The sequence below is a fragment of the Gambusia affinis genome, linkage group LG02 (assembly GCF_019740435.1).
Source record: "Gambusia affinis linkage group LG02, SWU_Gaff_1.0, whole genome shotgun sequence".
Classification (NCBI taxonomy): domain Eukaryota; kingdom Metazoa; phylum Chordata; class Actinopteri; order Cyprinodontiformes; family Poeciliidae; genus Gambusia; species Gambusia affinis.
Window position 1 is genome coordinate 3,605,059 of NC_057869.1, and position 18,870 is coordinate 3,623,928.

Below are 18,870 nucleotides of genomic sequence, written 5' to 3' on the forward strand. Positions count from 1 at the left end.
CGGTGGACTTTTTGTGATACATCTGGAGTCTATACCTTATGGAGCTCAATTGGTGCCACAAAGTTCATGTTAAAAAAGTTAATTAAAACATTTCTTTTAAAATGTTTCCAGTTTTTAAAAAAATGTAACTGGAAAAAAAAATCAAAGCTACTTCAGATAAATTTCTTTTTACAGTTTGAGATTTATTTTGTTCAGTTTGATTTTTGATTTTTTAGTTTCAGATTTTGTCCTCTTTTTTTAATGGTTATTTTGTCTTTAGTTTCAGAATTTTTTTCTCTGTTTCAAACATCTGGGGTTGTTCGAACCGAAAATGTCAACACATGACACAAAAAAATATGACTGACAAAGTTGTGCAACGTTTTTAGTCCTTGTTGTATACATTTTTCTTAAGCCAATCACACACACACATAGAATATTAATACGTTTTTCAGCTTCAAACTTTGACACCAATATAGCTCCATAGTTCTGCAACCTTCAGCTCTGGAGCAGAAAGTATTTCCATGACTGAGTTCTGTTTCTCTACCGGTCCCATCGTCTCTACCGGTCCCATCGTCTCTACCGGTCCCATCGTCTCTACCGGTCCCATCGTCTCTACCGGTCCCATCGTCTCTACCGGTCCCATCGTCTCTACCGGTCCCATCGTCTCTACCGGTCCCATCGTCTCTACCGGTCCCATCCTCTCTACCGGTCCCATCCTCTCTACCGGTCCCATCCTCTCTAGCGGTCCCATCGTCTCTCCACCGTCCCCTCGTCTCTACCGGTCCCATCGTCTCTACCGGTCCCATCGTCTCTACCGGTCCCATCGTCTCTACCGGTCCCATCGTCTCTACCGGTCCCATCGTCTCTACCGGTCCCATCCTCTCTACCGGTCCCATCCTCTCTACCGGTCCCATCCTCTCTACCGGTCCCATCCTCTCTACCGGTCCCATCCTCTCTACCGGTCCCATCCTCTCTACCGGTCCCATCCTCTCTACCGGTCCCATCCTCTCTACCGGTCCCATCCTCTCTACCGGTCCCATCCTCTCTACCGGTCCCATCCTCTCTACCGGTCCCCACACTGTGTAGTACAGTGTAATAAAAGCTGCATCACAGCCACACAGGAAACAATCTCCCATTTCTGCGTCCAGGATGCCATTAATCTGACCGCAGGTTAACAAATGCACTCGCATGGAAGGTATATTTCATCTGCTGGCAGCCGACAACGGGACCATTGTGTTGTTGGTCGGGGAGTAGCTCCACTTCAACATGTTTTTACTCAAGTAAAAATAAAAACTGTCCAAAAAGTTACTCAAGCAAATTAAATCCCAAAAAACATAATGTAATGGATATTTACAGACAATAATTCAGATATACTGGGTGAGGTACTTCCAGAGCCAAATGGCTCAGCAGGTAGAGAGAAACTGAAAAACAAAGTTTGCTCACAAACAAGAAGTCTTTCTTTGTCTTATGCTGTAGATGCGTCTGTATTTTATGTTTTTCTTCATTCAGTGAATATTCTTGCACAAACGTAGAACAAATCAATCCGAATCAAACCCAATTCTGTTTGACTCGGTAATGTGGTGGGACCTTTGACCTCAAGCTCTTAATATCTTCAAAACTAAAGCAGCACAAATGAAAATGTTAACAGAACAAATATGATGCAGTTAATTTACACTAAATCTGTTTGATTCCATAAATGTGGGATGGTCTTTTTGACCTACGACCTCTAGAAATGTTTATTAATATCTTTAAAAAAAACACAAACACCTTATTGTTTGATTTGAAGACGGTGTGTGTTGAACTCCGTTCTCGCAGTTGGTAAAGGATACAGAAATTGTTCTTATCCAAGAGTACTGATAATTATGGAAAATGATAATTCAAAAAAGAAAGATCTGAAGATCTTTCTCAGAATTCTGACTTTTTATCAGAATTTTGTTTCTTACTCTCAAAATTCTGATTTTAACCTCAGAATTCTGACTTAAATTCTTTTTGTCCTCTTCAGTGGCCCTAATCTTCTTCCTTAGAGACTTAATAAAAATTTTATGCCAGTAAAAATAAAATATACAGTGTAGTAAAGCTAAATTTTTTTTCCCAATTAATTACTGAGGAAAAATGTAACTTGGATTCCCATATAAAAGCGTTTCTGGAGCAGAAGCTTGTATATTTAATTTTATTTAATTTCTGCTTCAACAAATAGTGACTTATTCATTTTTTTTTTCAGGAATGGTTTTATTTTTTAAAAACCAGAGCTTGATTCATAACTGCGCTGGTTCTTCCCACCTGACCGGGTCCGAGTTCCTCCACGGCGGCGTTTTCATCTGAAAAGTGGCGATGGTTCTCAGTAATCCATTAGGCTTCCATTAGCTCCGATTTGTGTGATTAGTTTTAATTAATCAGTTCGCTCCGTGGCCTGTCCCCCCTCCTGCCTCCTCCTCACATTTCATTTCTAACCTCATTCCTCAGCTCTCCGCCCGGCGAGCGGATCCACGCTCCGTCACGAAGCTCGCCGAACGAACCGGGTTGTTTTTGTTGCTTTGTGTGGTTCTGAACCAGAAGGGATTGTTTTACGCGTCCCGCTCCCCTGGAACAGTTGGTATCGATTAGAGCCGCGGCGTCCATCCTTCACCCTGATTTCCCCGCGGTCAGACGCCACCCGCCATCTTTGCTGCACATCTCACATCCATATTAAGGTTTTTATGCTTCGTTCGAAGCAGCAGGCCTGATTTTATACCGAGGTATCAGGATGATGATCCGTCTTCCTTTCCTCTCTGCTCAGGATTCTTTCTACTATTGACACAAATAAAAGATCAATTCATCCACCAGTCTTTGCTCCATTTCTCCTTCTCTGCTTTGGTTTCATTGGATCTGCTGGGGTTGTTGTAACAATTATTAATCAAATAATCTATTGATTAGCCTGACTATTAATATAATATATTATTCAGAAAAAAACCTGGAAATTTCTGATTTTGGAGAGTTAAAGATTTGCTTAAAAAGTGGAAATTTTAAGATTAATCTTTAAGTTTTCAACTTGGAAATTTTCTCATTTTCAAAAGTTTTAAATTTTATTCTTTTGAAAGTTGAAATGAATCTAAAAATTTGAGTTTTTCTCGCAAATTTTTGACTTTGAGGTCAGAAATGTCGAAGTTTTCTTCTGAAATTTATCTCCAAATTTATGAGTTTTTCTGGTAAATTTCTGAGCTCTGAAAGTCAAAATTGTGCGTCAAAAACTTTCTCAAAAAAAATTGGAATTTCAAAATTTTAGCATTTTTGACTTTAGGAATTCAATCAGAAATTTTCTTAAAAAAAGAAAAGTTTTTTTGAAACTTGAAAATTATAAGATTAATCTCAGAAATCTTTTCAAATTTTATTTAATTTTTTTAACTTTGTAAAGTAAAAAGAATAAATTAACTTTTGTAACTCAAAGATTTCCAGTTTGTTCTAAGAAAATTTGAGACTAATCTCAAAGATTTTAGTTTTTAAGTTTTAAGGTTTTTAGTTTTGTCAACTTTTCAAACTCATAAATTTTCTTTATTTCTTGAAAATTTCTGAGATTAATCTCAAAATTTCTAAGATTTTTAATGGGAACTTACTCTTTCCATCTAGTGGCTCTAATCATTTGGTGAATCTTTGCAGCCCTAAACCCACCCTGTGCATGGTCGGCTGTATTTCTTTATCTCTTGTAAACCTGTGAATCCGTCCGTCCCGCTGCGGCGAATCGAGGTTTTCTTTGTGTCTGTTGGGAAGACACTGCCTGTCACCGTGGCGACGCAGCTTCCCATCCTGGCTGCTGGAGGCGGCTCAGCTGCTGTCACTCACCCTGCAGAGCGAGCAGCGGCTGACGCATGACGCGGCTCCCTGATGATAGAAATTCACCTTTCCTCTCCTACCAGGACTCAGCTTTTAGCTCCTAAGACGAGTTCATCCTCGCTGTGAGTGCTGGGATGTAACCTGGAGCTTGTTAGCTTGTTCTCTGGGTAAATTTGTTGTATTTCTTTCTTAAAGGTGATCTATCAAGTTTCATTGAACAGGTTATGATTGATCTATGGGCGATACAAAACATGATCATCAAATTTTTTTGCAGAAAATATTTTAGGTAATACAATTTTACGGCACCTCAGGTCAATGTTTGCACTTGCACATGAAAATGGCTGCAAACAAATGTGCAGTTTTATAACCGTGCATGTTCAAAAAGCAGAAGTGGAGCCTCCTGCACAACCAACAAGAATGCAGGGAGGGATATCTGAGTAGTGAGTGAATACCAAAACACTTGCCTTTTCCAGCAGCCATTGTACAGCGCATGCAGTGGTAAAACCAGCTGACCAAACGTGCTGGAGCTTAGCTTGGGTTGCTAGGTAACGGGCTGCGCCTGCTGATTTGTGACGTTCCGTTCCAAAGGTTTTTGAAACGACTCCTTTTTCAGACACCAAAAACGTGAACTTATTGCCAAACTGGCTGAGTGTTTTGGCATTTTTCTTCCTGATTTCTGCTTTTTTTAGTTATTTAGACCTGAAAACGCAGAAATTATCCAAACATCATATTGTATTCATCTTGCAATATTTTTCTGCTTGTTTCGCAGCTTTACTCAGATGTAGTCAATGTGTCCTGTAAGAAAAACACAAATTTTCTTCCTGGTTTCTGGATTTTCAGGTTATCTTGACCTGAAAAATGCAGAAAAACTGTGCCACTGAGGGGATCTCAGTGCCTGCAGATGCCACCTCCACCATGAATTAATGATTAATGATGAGAATTTGTCTGTTTGAAACATTCCTTTATACATCCATGGCAGTCACTACACCATAAACCGATGGAAAAGTGGGAGAATCTGTCATGCTTATAGCTTCTGGAGTCGATTGTTGACGTTTGTCTTTGTGATGGCAGAATGACTGATGCTAATGCGGTGCACTCGCCCCTCCCCCGTCTGTTTCTGCAGGACTCCGTGGTTCAACGGCTGGGGGTTCAACCTGCCTCGGGGTCAGTCTCTGCTGGATAAATGGAACCTCGTTCCCGAGGGCGTCGACATCCTGATGACCCACGGACCGCCGCTCGGTGAGTCCAGTCAGCCAATCACAGCTCCCCTCATCGCCTTTACTCAAACATTAATCAATAATCTGATGTGTAACAATGGCACTGGACAAAATGTTATGTTTTAGTTGTTGACTGTGTTTGTATGATTTTGTATTTTTAGGATGCAAAGCAGTTTGAAAATGCCTTCTTACTGAAAGATGCTACACAAATAGATTTTGATCAGTTGATTGATCTGGAGGAATAACAAGCTGGGCAATTTGTCAATCAATCAACCTTATTAATTCATCAATATTTTTTGTTTATTAAGATTTAATTATAAATAACTATTCAGCAAAAATAGCTTGTTTTAAGTCAATAATTCCTTAATATTGATAGAATAGCACTAATTCCACTGGCAGATTGTTTCACTTAAAACATGAAAAGTTAAATAATCTGTTTAAAATACTTTTTAAACAATATTAAGGAATTATTAACTGAAAACAAGCTATTTTGGCTGAAACGTTACTTGTAAGTTATTTTTTTGGTTTTTTTTTTTTTTTTTCAAATGTGCTGAAATATATGCAATAGAAAATAGACCAAAAATACTTGGTAAGATTTTGTGTTTTTGCAGTGCAATGACTATATTCCTATAATTAAACACAAATTATAAAATAAAATCTATTATGGAACAGAAGCTGTAATTTTTCTGCCTCAGACGGAGCTTCAGCTCTGCAGACGGAGCTTCAGCTCTGCAGTCGGAGCTTCAGCTCTGCAGTCGGAGCTTCAGCTCTGCAGTCGGAGCTTCAGCTCTGCAGACGGAGCTTCAGCTCTGCAGTCGGAGCTTCAGCTCTGCAGTCGGAGCTTCAGCTCTGCAGACGGAGCTTCAGCTCTGCAGACGGAGCTTCAGCTCTGCAGTCAGCTCTCAGCTCTGGGCTTCAGCTCTGCAGGCTTCAGCTCTGCAGTGACTTCAGCTCTGCAGTCGGAGCTTCAGCTCTGGAGACGGAGCTTCAGCTCTGCAGACGGAGCTTCAGCTCTGCAGTCGGAGCTTCAGCTCTGCAGTCGGAGCTTCAGCTCTGCAGACGGAGCTTCAGCTCTGCAGTCGGAGCTTCAGCTCTGCAGTCGGAGCTTCAGCTCTGCAGCTCTGCAGGCAGGGCTTCAGCTCTGCAGGGAGCTTCAGCTCTGCAGGCAGCTCAGCAGTGCAGGCAGGCTTCAGCTCTGCAGACGGAGCTTCAGCTCTGGAGTCGGAGCTTCAGCTCTGGAGTCGGAGCTTCAGCTCTGCAGACGGCGGCCCGTGGATTTGCTCCGTCGTTCAGTGTTTGTGTTTCCCTGCATGGAAACGAAGTAATCTCAGACTTTTCTTGTGGTTTTCGCAGCAGATTGATTAGCGTTTCCTCCTGGCTGTTTGGGTCTCGCTTGTTTTTTTTTTCCTCGTTTCGACTCTCCATCTGGCTTTATTGAGTGATTTCCTTCCCTTTCGCCCACGGAGGCTTTCTGCTGCTGCGGCCGCTTGATTGCATGGAAACTCGATTTCTGCTGGAGAGGGAAGCAAACGGGTTCTGGAGCCGGCGAGGAGAGGTCCGGATCATCGGCTCCGGTTTAAACATGTAGATCCAAAGGCGCCATGTTGGCAGGATTTCACAGGGATCGCAGAGAAAAACCAGTTTGATGGAAAAATCACTGAAAAAAATAACATTTATAAACCGTTTGTTCAATTATGCACTGTAAAAACACAAAATCTCACCACTTATTATTGGGCTATTGCAAATATCTTGCCATCCAACCGTTTATCCATTCATTCATCCAATCGTTTATTCATCCATCCATTCATCCATCCAACCACTTATCCATTCATTCGTCCAACCGTTTATTCATCCAACCACTTATCCATCCATTCATCCAACCATGCACACATCCAACCATTTATTCAACCGTTTATCCACCCGTCAGACCATCCAACTGTCCATCCATTCTCCAACCGTTTTTCATCCATTCATCCAAAAACTATCCATACATCCAACCGTTTATTCAACCGTTTATCCATCCATCAGACCATCCAACGGTCCATCCAACCAACCAACTGTTTATACATTAATTCAGCCATTCATTCAAAAAATCATGCATGCATCCAACCATTTATCCATCCATCCAGTTGTATTTTTCAACGGTTTATTCATTTGTTTTTCCATCCTTCTGTCCATCATCCATTACTGCTTTTATTATCCATCCGTCTGTCCATTCATTTGATCTTTTTACCATTCCTTGTTTTCTTCATGCAGTTATTTGTTCAGGACGTATTGTTCAATGTTATAAAAGTCAGTATAAAGGTGGAATGAATATATTTTTCAGGTTTCAGAGACTGGGTTCCTAAGGAGCTGCAGCGGGTCGGCTGCGTGGAGCTGCTCAACACGGTCCAGAAGAGAGTCCGGCCCAAACTTCACGCCTTTGGAGGCATTCATGAAGGTAAACGGAGCGAGAAGCAACAGAAGATCTGAAACCACAAAGTTACAGAGATTATGCTAAATAGATAACTGGTTCAGATTTAATTTAAATATTTTACTTTCTAGAGGTGAAAATGTGATGAAACTTGATGTGAACCCGATTTCTGATGATTGGTATTAAATTTGTTCATTCAGTCATTTCTTGGATGCTTTAGGATTTGTTTTGTCCACAAACTAAAGTTTTACATATTTATTAAAGGGTAAAATTTGAGATCCAGGAAATGAATTTATAAAATTTAATGATCTAAATAAAGGTCTGGGTCGGCTATAAAAGCGCTGAAGTCACATAAAGCTGAAATACACTCTAAGTCATTAGAGATAAATTTAAACTGCTTAAGTTATTCACTGCTTGATTTATTGAGATTCTGACTTTTTCCTCAGAACTCTAATTTAGTGTCAATTTATGTCAGAATCCAAATAAATAACCAAACATTCTGGGCTCTATTACATTCATGTTGTAACCACAACATTTACTTCCTTGTTGAGAGATTTTCAAACCTCAATTTCATCCCCACTGAACGCCGGTCCCAAATTTATTTGGTAGATTTGAGTTTTAAGACTATTGGACTGTTGGAGCAAAAACCATTTAAACATTTGTGATTGAGCGATTAAAGTCAGAATTCTGAGAAAAAAGGTAAAACTGTTAAGAAAAAAGATAAAATTCTGAAGAAAAAGTTTGATTTCTGATTTTAAAATTTCAGAATTCTGATCAAAATCAAAATTCTGAGAAAAAAGTAAAAATTTTAAGTCAATTCTGATTTTAAAAAAGGTGGAGATTCTGAGGGAAAAGTCAAAATTTTGAGGAAACAGTTTGAATTCTGATTAAAAGTAGTGAAAAATATCAAAATTTAGATTTAAAAAATCTAAGAAAAAAGTCAAATTTCAGAGATTAAATCCAGAATTCAGACCGTTTTCCCTCAGTGTCCCTCCTGCCCTCCCGTAGTTTAGTGACGTATTCTGACGGCGTTGGTCCTTCCAGGGTACGGCATCATGACGGACGGCTTCACGACGTTCATCAACGCGTCGACGTGCACCGTCAGCTTCCAGCCCACCAACCCCCCCATCGTGTTCGACCTGCCCAACCCCTCCAGCTCCTGAGGCCGCCGCCATCGAACGCCGCCGCCATCAAACGCCGCCGCCGCCGTCAGGAGGGACGACTTTTCTACGAAAAAAAAAAAGATTCAACTGTTTCTTTGCAAGTTTTTTTTTTCTTCATTTTTTTTTTGCTTTTGGAGAAAAAAGCGACGGGAAAACGCGGCGTTAAAGGAGAATATCGGTGTTTTTCAGGTTTTTTTTTCTTATTCTGTGCCAACAGTCCAGGCTTTTTGCCTGGCATCACTCCATCGTATTCGATCGTTGAAGAAGGCGAACTTATCTTTTAAAGAAAAGAAAAAAAGAAACATGGTTTTACTGGAGAACGACGAAACATTGAAGTTGTTTTGTCGTCTATAAGCCAGCAGAACGTTTTGGGTTCGTCCCACCGGTATTCTCCTTTTTCTATGAGATTTTGTGGTTAAACAATCTTGCTCTTGATAAATATTGGTCAGAACTGTAAAATAAACGATGCTTTGTGAATTTGTACAATTTCTTTACGGTTTGGTTTGGCCAGACGACGGATGCCATTGTTTTTATATTGTGTCATATGATAAATACTCAGTTTCTTTTTTGCTTTCTCGTCAGTTCTTTCTCTCCTCTTATTGGCTGACAGGGACGCTGCCTTAAACTAGCTTTAATGTTCTTATTTATTACCCATCATGCCCCGCTGAACAACACCTGACGATCGGCGGGACGGAAGGCTACGAAAACAGCCACAATATTCACTTTTTATCAAGCATTCTTCATCTAATTTGGAAAATGTATAATATCATATATATAAATTATATATTCATCTTTTAAAACATCTGTACTAAAGTTGTGTTTTGAAGAAGAAAAGTTTTTCTGTATCTTCAGTGCTTGCATCATTTCTCCATGTTTTTGTAGAAACGGTCACAATCCAACAGGTGTTTTCCCTGAAACACGCCTGCCTAAACATGGATAACAAAGTGTAAAATCTGATAGTTTTGTGTTTTATTGCTTTTTTTTCTAATTTTGCACTGTGTGTAAATGCAATCTTGCTAGCACAAAAAATGTTTTGCCAATAGTCGTCTGAACTCAGCTGTAAATGCTCTTTTTCGTGCTCTCTCCCTCGCTGTTTCTCTGATTGTATCGCCATGGAAACGTTAGTTCTCTTTCAGTTTATTGTGATATTTAGCTGCCTTTATATGCAAATAAAATTGCAAGATTTTTACTTAAGAAAGTTTTTATTCGAATAAGTGAAGAAATCCATCCATCCATCCAACAATTCTTTATACATTGTTTTATTTGAATATTTTTTGTATTACAATTTGAGTTTTTGCTTATGTGAAGCAGAGAACATGCATCCAAACACTGAACACCACCCATCCACAAAATAAAATTCAACTAAAAATAAATAAAAAGTACGTAAAGAAATATAAATATACACATGTAAGTTTAAATCTTTCAATGGCAGAGCCTAGATAATAGATATTTATTTAAAAAAATATTAGATATATGACTTAAAATTAATGGCATTAAATGCAAATGACGTCACTGTTGCGCAGATGTTCGGACAAAAAGCGCAAACAAAATGGCGTCATCGGAAGAGCGTGTAACTTTGGAAGATGAGGAAACTGCCAGCAGCTTCGCCTCAGTATTATTCGATACAGAAGCTCAATGTGGATAAACCTAAACGATGGTTGAAATGCGGAGGGCTCGAACAGAGCGGAAAGAAGTCGGCGTTGGTTGAAAGGTAGGGCTAAATACTGTGGTAGCTAGCACTCGTTAGCATTAAGTTATCTGGGCTTACCGCCAAGTTCCGACTCCGTAAAAAATATAGGTAAAAATCTAATTTTTTACAATTAAATGTCAATTTGGGAAAGCCTTTGAATCGATCGTATTTCCTGTCGCGCCATGTTTATCACCTAGCAGTGTCACCAGTTCAGTTCGGAGTCAAACTAAACAGTTCTTCATCTTGAGTTCATTTGCGATTGTAAAACAACTATTGGTGGCCCTTAAATTATATATTATTAACCTGAATTATCTGATCAAACAAAATAAGAGGCATAGACGTTTTCCCCAAAGCGCAGTTTACCCTTGTTTGTTCGAAACTAAAATGGCCGCTGTTCTAAATTTAGTAGTTTGAAGTCATTTAGCGCCATTAGGAGCCTTTATTTTATCTTGATCCATTCCAGTCATTCATTTCAGCTGCTTTACTTACCAAAAACCGCATGAAGGTGTCCCATATTTTCTTAAGTTAAGCTAATCTTCTCTGTAAACATAAATGTAAATTTATTCAAGCCAGGAAGCTATTTCCCGTCAGCCACATTGCAGTTCTCCATCCCAACTAGGTTGAAAATTTTTGCTAAGCAAATTTATATTACCCCAAAAAAGTGACAAATTTAACAAATGGTTTATGTTCCATGTATACATGTATTACACTCCACCTTCAAGTGTATAAGAACATGAATACCTGTTGTAAAGAAAAGGACAAATTAGCTCCCCTTTCACCTTTTAAGTAACTCCCATTCTCCGGGTTAATCCGTTTTGAAAGGTTTCAATTTCCCCTTTGGCCTCTTCCACTTGGCCCCTGTCTTCCGTTTTGTGCCGCGGGTGTCCCGTTTCTTTTGACAAAGGAGTTCCTCTGACTCCCATAGATGGAAGATAGAGTCAGAAATGTCTTACTGTTGTAACATATATATATATTTTTTTTTTCTCTATTTTTTGGGTTGCAGATTTGCTGCTGTTTGGGATCTTTGGCCTGTTGTGCAACCAAAATTTCAGCCTAGATTTGGGTCGCACAATATCTGTTATGTAAAATTAATATTTTGCGTGTATTTGTACTTCCATTTGGGTCTCAACAGCTTCTAGGAATAGCCACATGTTGCGTTCTGGTTGGTTATGCAGGAGGTTCCACTTTTGCTTTTCAAAGATGTACAGTTGCATAATTGCGATAATTGGAATAAGACAAAACTAATTTACAAGTAAATTTTCAGGAAGGTATAAGACCTTGTTTTAAGTAAATACTTTCTTAATGTTGATGAAAAAGTTCCACTTGTTGATTATTTTACTTATAAAAAGACATTTTTCCCATGTCATCAGAGAAATAATCTGCCAGTGGAACTTCTATTTTTCATCAATATTAATGAATCATTGACTTAAAATAATCTCCTATATTTGCTTAAAAATTACTTGCAAGTTAGTTTTGCTTTATTTCAAGTATACTGAGATGTTCTCAGTAGAAACTAGACCAAAACTACTCAGTAGGATTTTGAGTTTTTGCAGTGTAATACTTTACTCTCGCTGCAGATATCAAACGTCAACATCCATACAAACTCAGAACATTTTAATCTCAATGTTACAGCTTAAATCGTGTAATTTACTGTTTTAATTTGTGTCTGAACATGATTAGGAGACAACATGATTTAAGCTAGTAGGACTGGGTTATATTTAAGGGTTTATACTCTGTGTTTGAGTGTTCTGAACATGGCAGAGTCAGAGCTGCCATGTTCATCGGCGGCCGACGTTAATATGATTAGACTGGATTATGGTAATGTGCGGGGGGATCTGGTGGGTGTGGGGCAAAGCCATGCTGCTCTCGTTTTGGGGAATACTTAATTGGTTGGGCTGCTTTGATGTTGTGCTGATGTGGGAACTGGGAGCCTCGTCGTCATTCAAGCTGATTTCATTTTTGGCGTTTGAGGATCTGGGCTGGCGACAGGTAGAAAGGAACGAAACCCGAGGAACGCGGCGAATATGGAGATATGTCTGACTGGGAGCAGACATTTTGTTCTATTCCATGACTGTGAAAAATACAGTCAGGTCTCATTCAAGTCCATCTGTGTGACATTTACTAAGGTTAAATTCTCCCAGCAGACACTGATTCATAGTAATACAGTTATCCTAGATTTTGTTTTTTTTTTACCATAAAAGATATCTTTTCTCACGTTAAATACTTTGACACTACTACTACAACAAGGAAATTTCTGTTTCTTTGGCTGAAATTAAATTTTTTTCTATCTACAATTGCTCTAATATGGCGTCATACAATTCGGCAGGCACTGTACCGTTACCTAGCAACGCCAGCAGAGTTCCGCCCATCACCTAGCAACCAACGAGGAACTCCAGCACGTTTAATCAGCTGATTTTACCGCTACATGAGCTGTACAATGGCTGCTGGAAAAGACGAGTGTTTTGTTGTTGACTTACCGCCCAGTAACCACTTTCTGTGTTTTTCTTGGTTGTGCAGGAGGCTCCACTTCTGCTTATCAAAGATGTACAGTTGCATAATTGTGCATCTGTTTACAACCATAAATTTTCAAAAGTAGAAAAATTTTCACTTTTCAATTTCAGAATTTTTTTTTTTTTTTTTCAAAAAATATTTTATAGATCTCAAAATTGCAGTTTTTGTCTAGCAAAATTTCAGCATTGGAGCTCAGGAAATTTGTTTTTTGTAGAAAATTTTTGAGATTACGTTCAGAATTTGAGAATTTCCTAGAAAATTTCTGAATTTAATCTCAAAATCTTTTATTTTTTTTGGAGGAAACTTAATTCTGTCAGCAATTGTGTTTGCATCCATTTTCAGTTGGGTGACGTAAAAGCTCATTATCTAAGAACAGTTTTGTACAAATCAATGTAATGAACATTATTTTATACAGACCAGAGACGTTTCCTAACTTGTTCAAGGATGCATAATGGGTCACCTTTAAAGAATTATCCAAGTTGTTTGGTTTAACTTCATTCAAACTTTAAAAAAAAAGTTTTTCCCTTGATGAAAGTATGAAACCTTTTGATCAGAAACTGTAAATCCAAACAATATAAACCACTTTGATCAAATATTTAGTCTGAAAACACAATAAATGAGCCCACAGGTTGCGGATGAGCGCATGGAAAGCATGAGTCGTGACAGAAAGAATAAATTTATGGCACGTCTGCTTGTGCCAAAAGAGCTCCAGATTACAATAATACCACTGGTGAGCAATTAAATCCTTATAAACAGAGCAGGCGGTGCGCTGACACCGCGTCCTGCTCCGCATCCATCAGCCGAAGACAAACCCGACAAACACAAACATCACCGGCAGCTGCCTGCGCAGGGACAGTAAGAAGGACGGAAACCCAACAAGCGACCCGAAACTTTAAACTCTCCACATTAATGTAACTCTGACAGAAATGATCACATTCTTTGGTTTAAAGTTGCAGCAACATGCTAGCACATAAAACTGTAATTAATGCCCCTTCATTCACACCTCGGACCGGCTTCTTCACCACGGCAACGGCGGCTAAAGCTAATTAGCATCATTATGGTCAACAGAAGCCTGAAGTAGCATTAATTAGTCATTAAGACTTAGTTCTTCTTGATTTATTCTCTGAATCTTTACCAAATATACTGGCTTGTTTTCAACTTTATTGTATTTTTAAAGAAAATAAAATAAGATTTGAATATTTTAACCCATTCCTTATTATTATTGACCTCGTAGTTTTAACTGTAAGAAAATAAAAACATAATCCAGTCCTTCATTATTCTCATATTATTCTGACTGAAATAAATTACAAGTGGGACTTTTTTTATCCGTATTAAGAAATTACTGGCTTCTATCTTACCAAAAAGTTATTTTTGTTTTATTTCAGATATTTGCAGTAGAAACTAGACAAAAACACTTGGTATGCTATTGTTGCTTTTGCAGCACCTACATCTTGCTAAAAGCTACTCATAGGTTAAATTTGCCAAACGTCAAGTGTACTGATATATTTGCGACAGAAAATAGATCTAAAATACTTGTTAAGATTTTATGTTTTTGCAGTGCTCTCCTCTCTCTTTCAGCTTTAAATGTAAAACTTGATTAAACTGGATCTAAAGTTCGGCGGCTAATTATTTTTCCCAGTTAATTATTTCCCCTGCAGACGGGATTGATGAGGCCATTCTGCGTTGAAAGAATCTCTCTGAGCTGATTGAACCCGGGGAGAGTTGACCCCCTCCGACCTCCATAACAATACATGATTATCACAAGTGGATCTGCTGAGTGACTGCGGATGATTAGTACCTCCGTTGTTGCTTTGCATCGCCGCCGAGACAAAAGCTACATTTGTCTAATGGTATATAATTTACCTCCTTCCTGATTTTCGCTCTCCTCTGTCTTTCTCTCTCTCTCCGTCGTTTTCGAAGCACCTTATTGATTAATTGTGTGGAGTTTTAGAAAATTACAGTGATTACAGTTATTAGCTGCTGTTGTTGCGTTTCTGGCTAATCAAGAACACTGTAAACGGACAATCAATACGCCTCACACACCATAGAGTTTCTGTCCTCATGGAGAAAGTTTTAACTTTGTAGAAGAGGAGAACAAATTAAGTAAATACAAATAGAAGATGAATATCTGTAAGGAATCAGAGGAGATGATTGCTTAATTAATGCAAATTACTAAATAATCTAAGAGTTCATTTAGACTGAAAGGAGACTGAGGTTTGTAGGTGGACCAGAGGTTGCTTTTTTTGGTCCAAATCAGAGTTTGAAACACAAAATCTCAGGTGACGTCATTAAAAAACATCCTCCGTCTACTTCCTGTTGTCGTCATCTTCGTAGTTTTCGTCAGCAGTAACATCCGGTTGTTGATCATGTGACTGGAGTGACGCAATAAAAGTGTTTCCATTGCACTTTTGTGAAATAAACCAATTTACCAAAGAAAAAAAAACAAATTACCTCATCCTAGGGCCAAAACTTATCGGAAAACTATTTTTTTTAGTTGGCGTCTTTCCATTACAGATGTGTGGAAAACTTTCCCCATATTCCACTAATGTGATAAAAAACAACATTTTTTGAAATAGTTGAGTTTCCACTAAATAAGAAGTGAAATTAGAATCACACATAAAATAAGTTTTGTTTTTTTGCTAATTTAACTAATTTGTTTTTCAAAAATATCAATTTGCATAATTATATGGTCACTGCAAATGCATTTACTGAATCCAAATGTTTCCTTGTTTTCAGGTGACTTTCCTCCGTTTTGCAGCGTTCGTTAAATCCATTAGTCCAAATTACTTGCTACAGGTGATGCGCTGCCTGCTTGTCTTGATTTAAGGAAGAAGAGCTAAAAGAGGTGAAGTATTTTCTTCTTTTAATTACCTTCCTGTTACTCCTTTGAAGCACAGAAACATCCTTCAGACCTCTCATAATATCGTCCTCTGCTCCTTGAAAAGCCCCTGACCCTCAACGCCACTCTTCATTCCAGCCATAATTAACACTTTGAAAAAGCAAATCGACTTAAGAAGCTTATAATTTGGATTTGAGAACGTACACAACTCAAGACCCACCTCTGGCTTTTCCTTTGACTGAATTTAATGTTCGAAACAATCTGAAAATATAATAAATTAGGAGTAGAATTTCAGGTTTGAATTTCTCACTCTCCAAGGCCAAGACTGAGGTTTCTGCAGCTACATGAAGGAGCGATGCATTTGGAATAGGAATCTCGGCTATTTACAGTTTCTTTTCGTTGTCGTTGAACAAATAAATGCAAGAGCCTGTTTCATATTTAATGTCAGCTCACAGAAAGCCAGCAGACCTTCGAAGAAGCGGGTCGATGGGAGCCGAGACGTAAACAGACACGCAGACAACAGGGAACAGCCTCGCAGTGCAGAGGTTAATACTTCATTAATGTCTGATTAATGTCTCCAAGCTGATTAATTCAATTGAGCCCTTTATTAAGCAGCGCGTATTAATAGAAATGAAGAATTCCCTCAGCGGGAGATGTTTGTTGGCATATGGGGCGCTTTAAGGTTGGGAAGCAACCGGGATCCCGACCGCAGCAGCGAGAGGGTCAGCGAGGTTGGAGGAAACCTAATTTGAGGGTGAAAAAACAGTTTCCCAGCCTGCGATATGAAGTGACTCCACAGAGGAGGCCCAGCTGGATGCTAAAAGCTCACAATGAATAAACCATGGAGTTGGAGCTACATGCAGGCGCTTCTGTGTGGTCTGATGCAAAAAAAATGTCACATTTTCCACTAATAAAGGTAAAAAAAATTGCAAAATTCAGCATTTGCACCAATTTAGGACATACGATTAATCGTGATTAATTGAATTAATCAGATTAATTATGATTAATTGTTTGTCAAAATACTTATCAACTAATTAATTGATTAATCGTCAACTGGAGTTAGAGGTGGGCGATGCGGATGTTACAGTATTTTGTGGTTCTATTATAACAACAAAAGTGACGATAAGAACTATTTATTCGTACTGGTTTAGGTACCTGTATGGCTGCTACCGCATGAAGCAGCTTATTATAGCTCCACAAACACAAGTACTACTTTTCAAAAACATACCATTTTTAATTTTTCTGTAATTTCAATTTGCACAATTTTACGGAAACACAGTTGGCGCGAGTAACTTCACTGAATGAATCACAAGCTTGACTTACCAGACAAAGACACACCTGCAGTTTTTGTTAGTTTCATAAGTTTTATATTGAAAAAAAACTGAGTTGGAAAAATTTTTCTTTTGCCTGATTTTGTTATTTTGTAATCAGGGCTGGATAATATCAATCAGTAGCAATAGATACGTGATCAATATCGATAGTCTCAAGACTCGCTCAACCTTTCACTGCTAGCTGAGCAAGGTTGGTAGTTTCAACTAACTCACTCATTCTTTCCTTGGTTACCTAGCAACTTATTCATTCCTTGGCTACCTAGCAACAACTTGCTGCGTAATTTGCGCAGCAGCAGTTTAAGGTTTCGCCTTACAACTGTTTAAAAATAAAAAACAATGGTGTGGAATGAAAACTGTGAATAAAATGGGAAAGGGTACAACACTACCATTTGCGGAACAATTTGAAATACTTAAAACAAAATACTAATCAATAATTATTGATATTGACAATTACCAGTAACAACTTGTATGAAATGCCATATCTTCCAGCATTTCCTTTTTTACTCTTACTTTAGTAAAATAATATTTCAAATTGTTTGATTATGTCCTCTTAATCCTTGCAAGCAATAGTTTCTCTTTGGAAATTAAATTTTTACTTACAGATAGTGCTAAACGTTTTAGTCACGTTTTTAAACTGGTGGAAGACTAAGAATACAAATCACATTATCCAGGATTAAAAAGGTTAACTTTACAAGTGCTGCTTTGAAAAATCTTTAAATGAATATAATTATGTTTGAGTCTGAGGGTCATTTGAACAAGAATTGAGCTCTGAAACCAAGCAAAACTTTTAATTAAAGCTACTCTAAAAATGAAGAGAAGTAAAGCCAGAGTCGTTTCACAAGCTTTATTTCAAACATCCTTTCCTTGACATTGACCAATTTCTTTTCTCCGCTGCAAATAAAATCAGGAATTCAGTTTACTGAACAGCCTGAAGGATCTAATAGCGTATTTTTTTCTTTTGCCGTCTTCTGTTCTGTGAAACCAATCAGCTGGCGCCAGAGTTTCTTCCTTCTCTAGCTGCAGCGACTCGCACACACAGAAACCCCGGACTGAAACTCGCTGAGACGCAGCACAGCTGCTGTTGTTGGCACACAGTGTCAACTGCGTTTGCCCTGAAAGTTAACAGCAGACACTCGACTGAAGACATCACCTCGCCCTCGGCCGCGCCGCCGCATCGCGACAAAGGCCCGCTCTGTCTCCGCTTTGGAGGCTTAATTGAGTACGATAACCTCTGTGTCACCGTTTTCTTTTTTTTTTTTCAATCAGGCACTCTTTTTTTTTTTTTCTCAACAAAGCTACACAGAGGATTTCAAAAACAGGAAATATCAAAGCCTTCAATGGCTTTCATCGGGTGAAATAAACTAAGTTTTTGTTTGTCTGGTTATGAAGAAGTCAGCGCTAAGAGAAAACCTTTTGACTTCTTAGAAAAATAACTCTCATAAATGCTATTTAGTTTTACTATACTCTACATTTTTTTTCAGTAGTAAGGCACCAGTTGGAGAAAATCGCCCATTTATTTTCTTCCATGCATATTTTTTCACCAATTAAAAGTTGTGTGGAGTAGCTACGAGCGTCCAGTATCTTACTTGCAGATACAGTGGAAGTAAAGCTGGACAATATGGCGGAAAAAAGTGTCACGATATAATCGTTTCATATCAGTCTATTAATAATTATTGATAGGTTTTTTGTTTTAAATATCTGAACTATCAAAATGATGGCATGATCTTTGCTGTTTTACCCACAGTTTTCACTCCATGTCGTTGTTTTTCATTTTTAAGCAGTTTGGAGGCGAAACCTTAAACTGCTACCTAGCAATAACGCTCAACATGTTGTTGCTAGGTGACCAAAGATTTTTCTTAATTACTGCTCTGAACAATGTTGGATTTTTCTTTTTTTACCAAACTGGCTTTTTTTGATTCT

At 38.4% G+C, this 18,870-nt stretch overlaps 2 protein-coding genes across 4 annotated transcripts in view; both read left to right on the plus strand.

Moving 5' to 3' along the window:
• mpped2a (metallophosphoesterase domain containing 2a) overlaps nucleotides 1–9,768 on the plus strand; it is a 112,816-nt gene extending 103,048 nt beyond the window's left edge. For all 3 annotated transcript variants that reach the window (XM_044133819.1, XM_044133801.1, XM_044133811.1), the window contains 3 exons: nucleotides 4,910–5,025; nucleotides 7,330–7,443; nucleotides 8,461–9,768. In XM_044133819.1, coding sequence (XP_043989754.1) covers nucleotides 4,910–5,025; nucleotides 7,330–7,443; nucleotides 8,461–8,579 — 349 coding nt within the window. In that variant the 3' untranslated portion in view covers nucleotides 8,580–9,768. The remainder of the gene's footprint in view (nucleotides 1–4,909; nucleotides 5,026–7,329; nucleotides 7,444–8,460) is intronic.
• Nucleotides 9,769–10,184: 416 nt separating this feature from the next.
• The window catches only part of zdhhc13 (zinc finger DHHC-type palmitoyltransferase 13), a 48,222-nt gene continuing 39,536 nt past the window's right edge, over nucleotides 10,185–18,870 (plus strand). The window contains exon 1 of the mRNA XM_044133789.1: nucleotides 10,185–10,290. The gene's annotated coding sequence lies outside the window, so the exon portion shown is untranslated. The remainder of the gene's footprint in view (nucleotides 10,291–18,870) is intronic.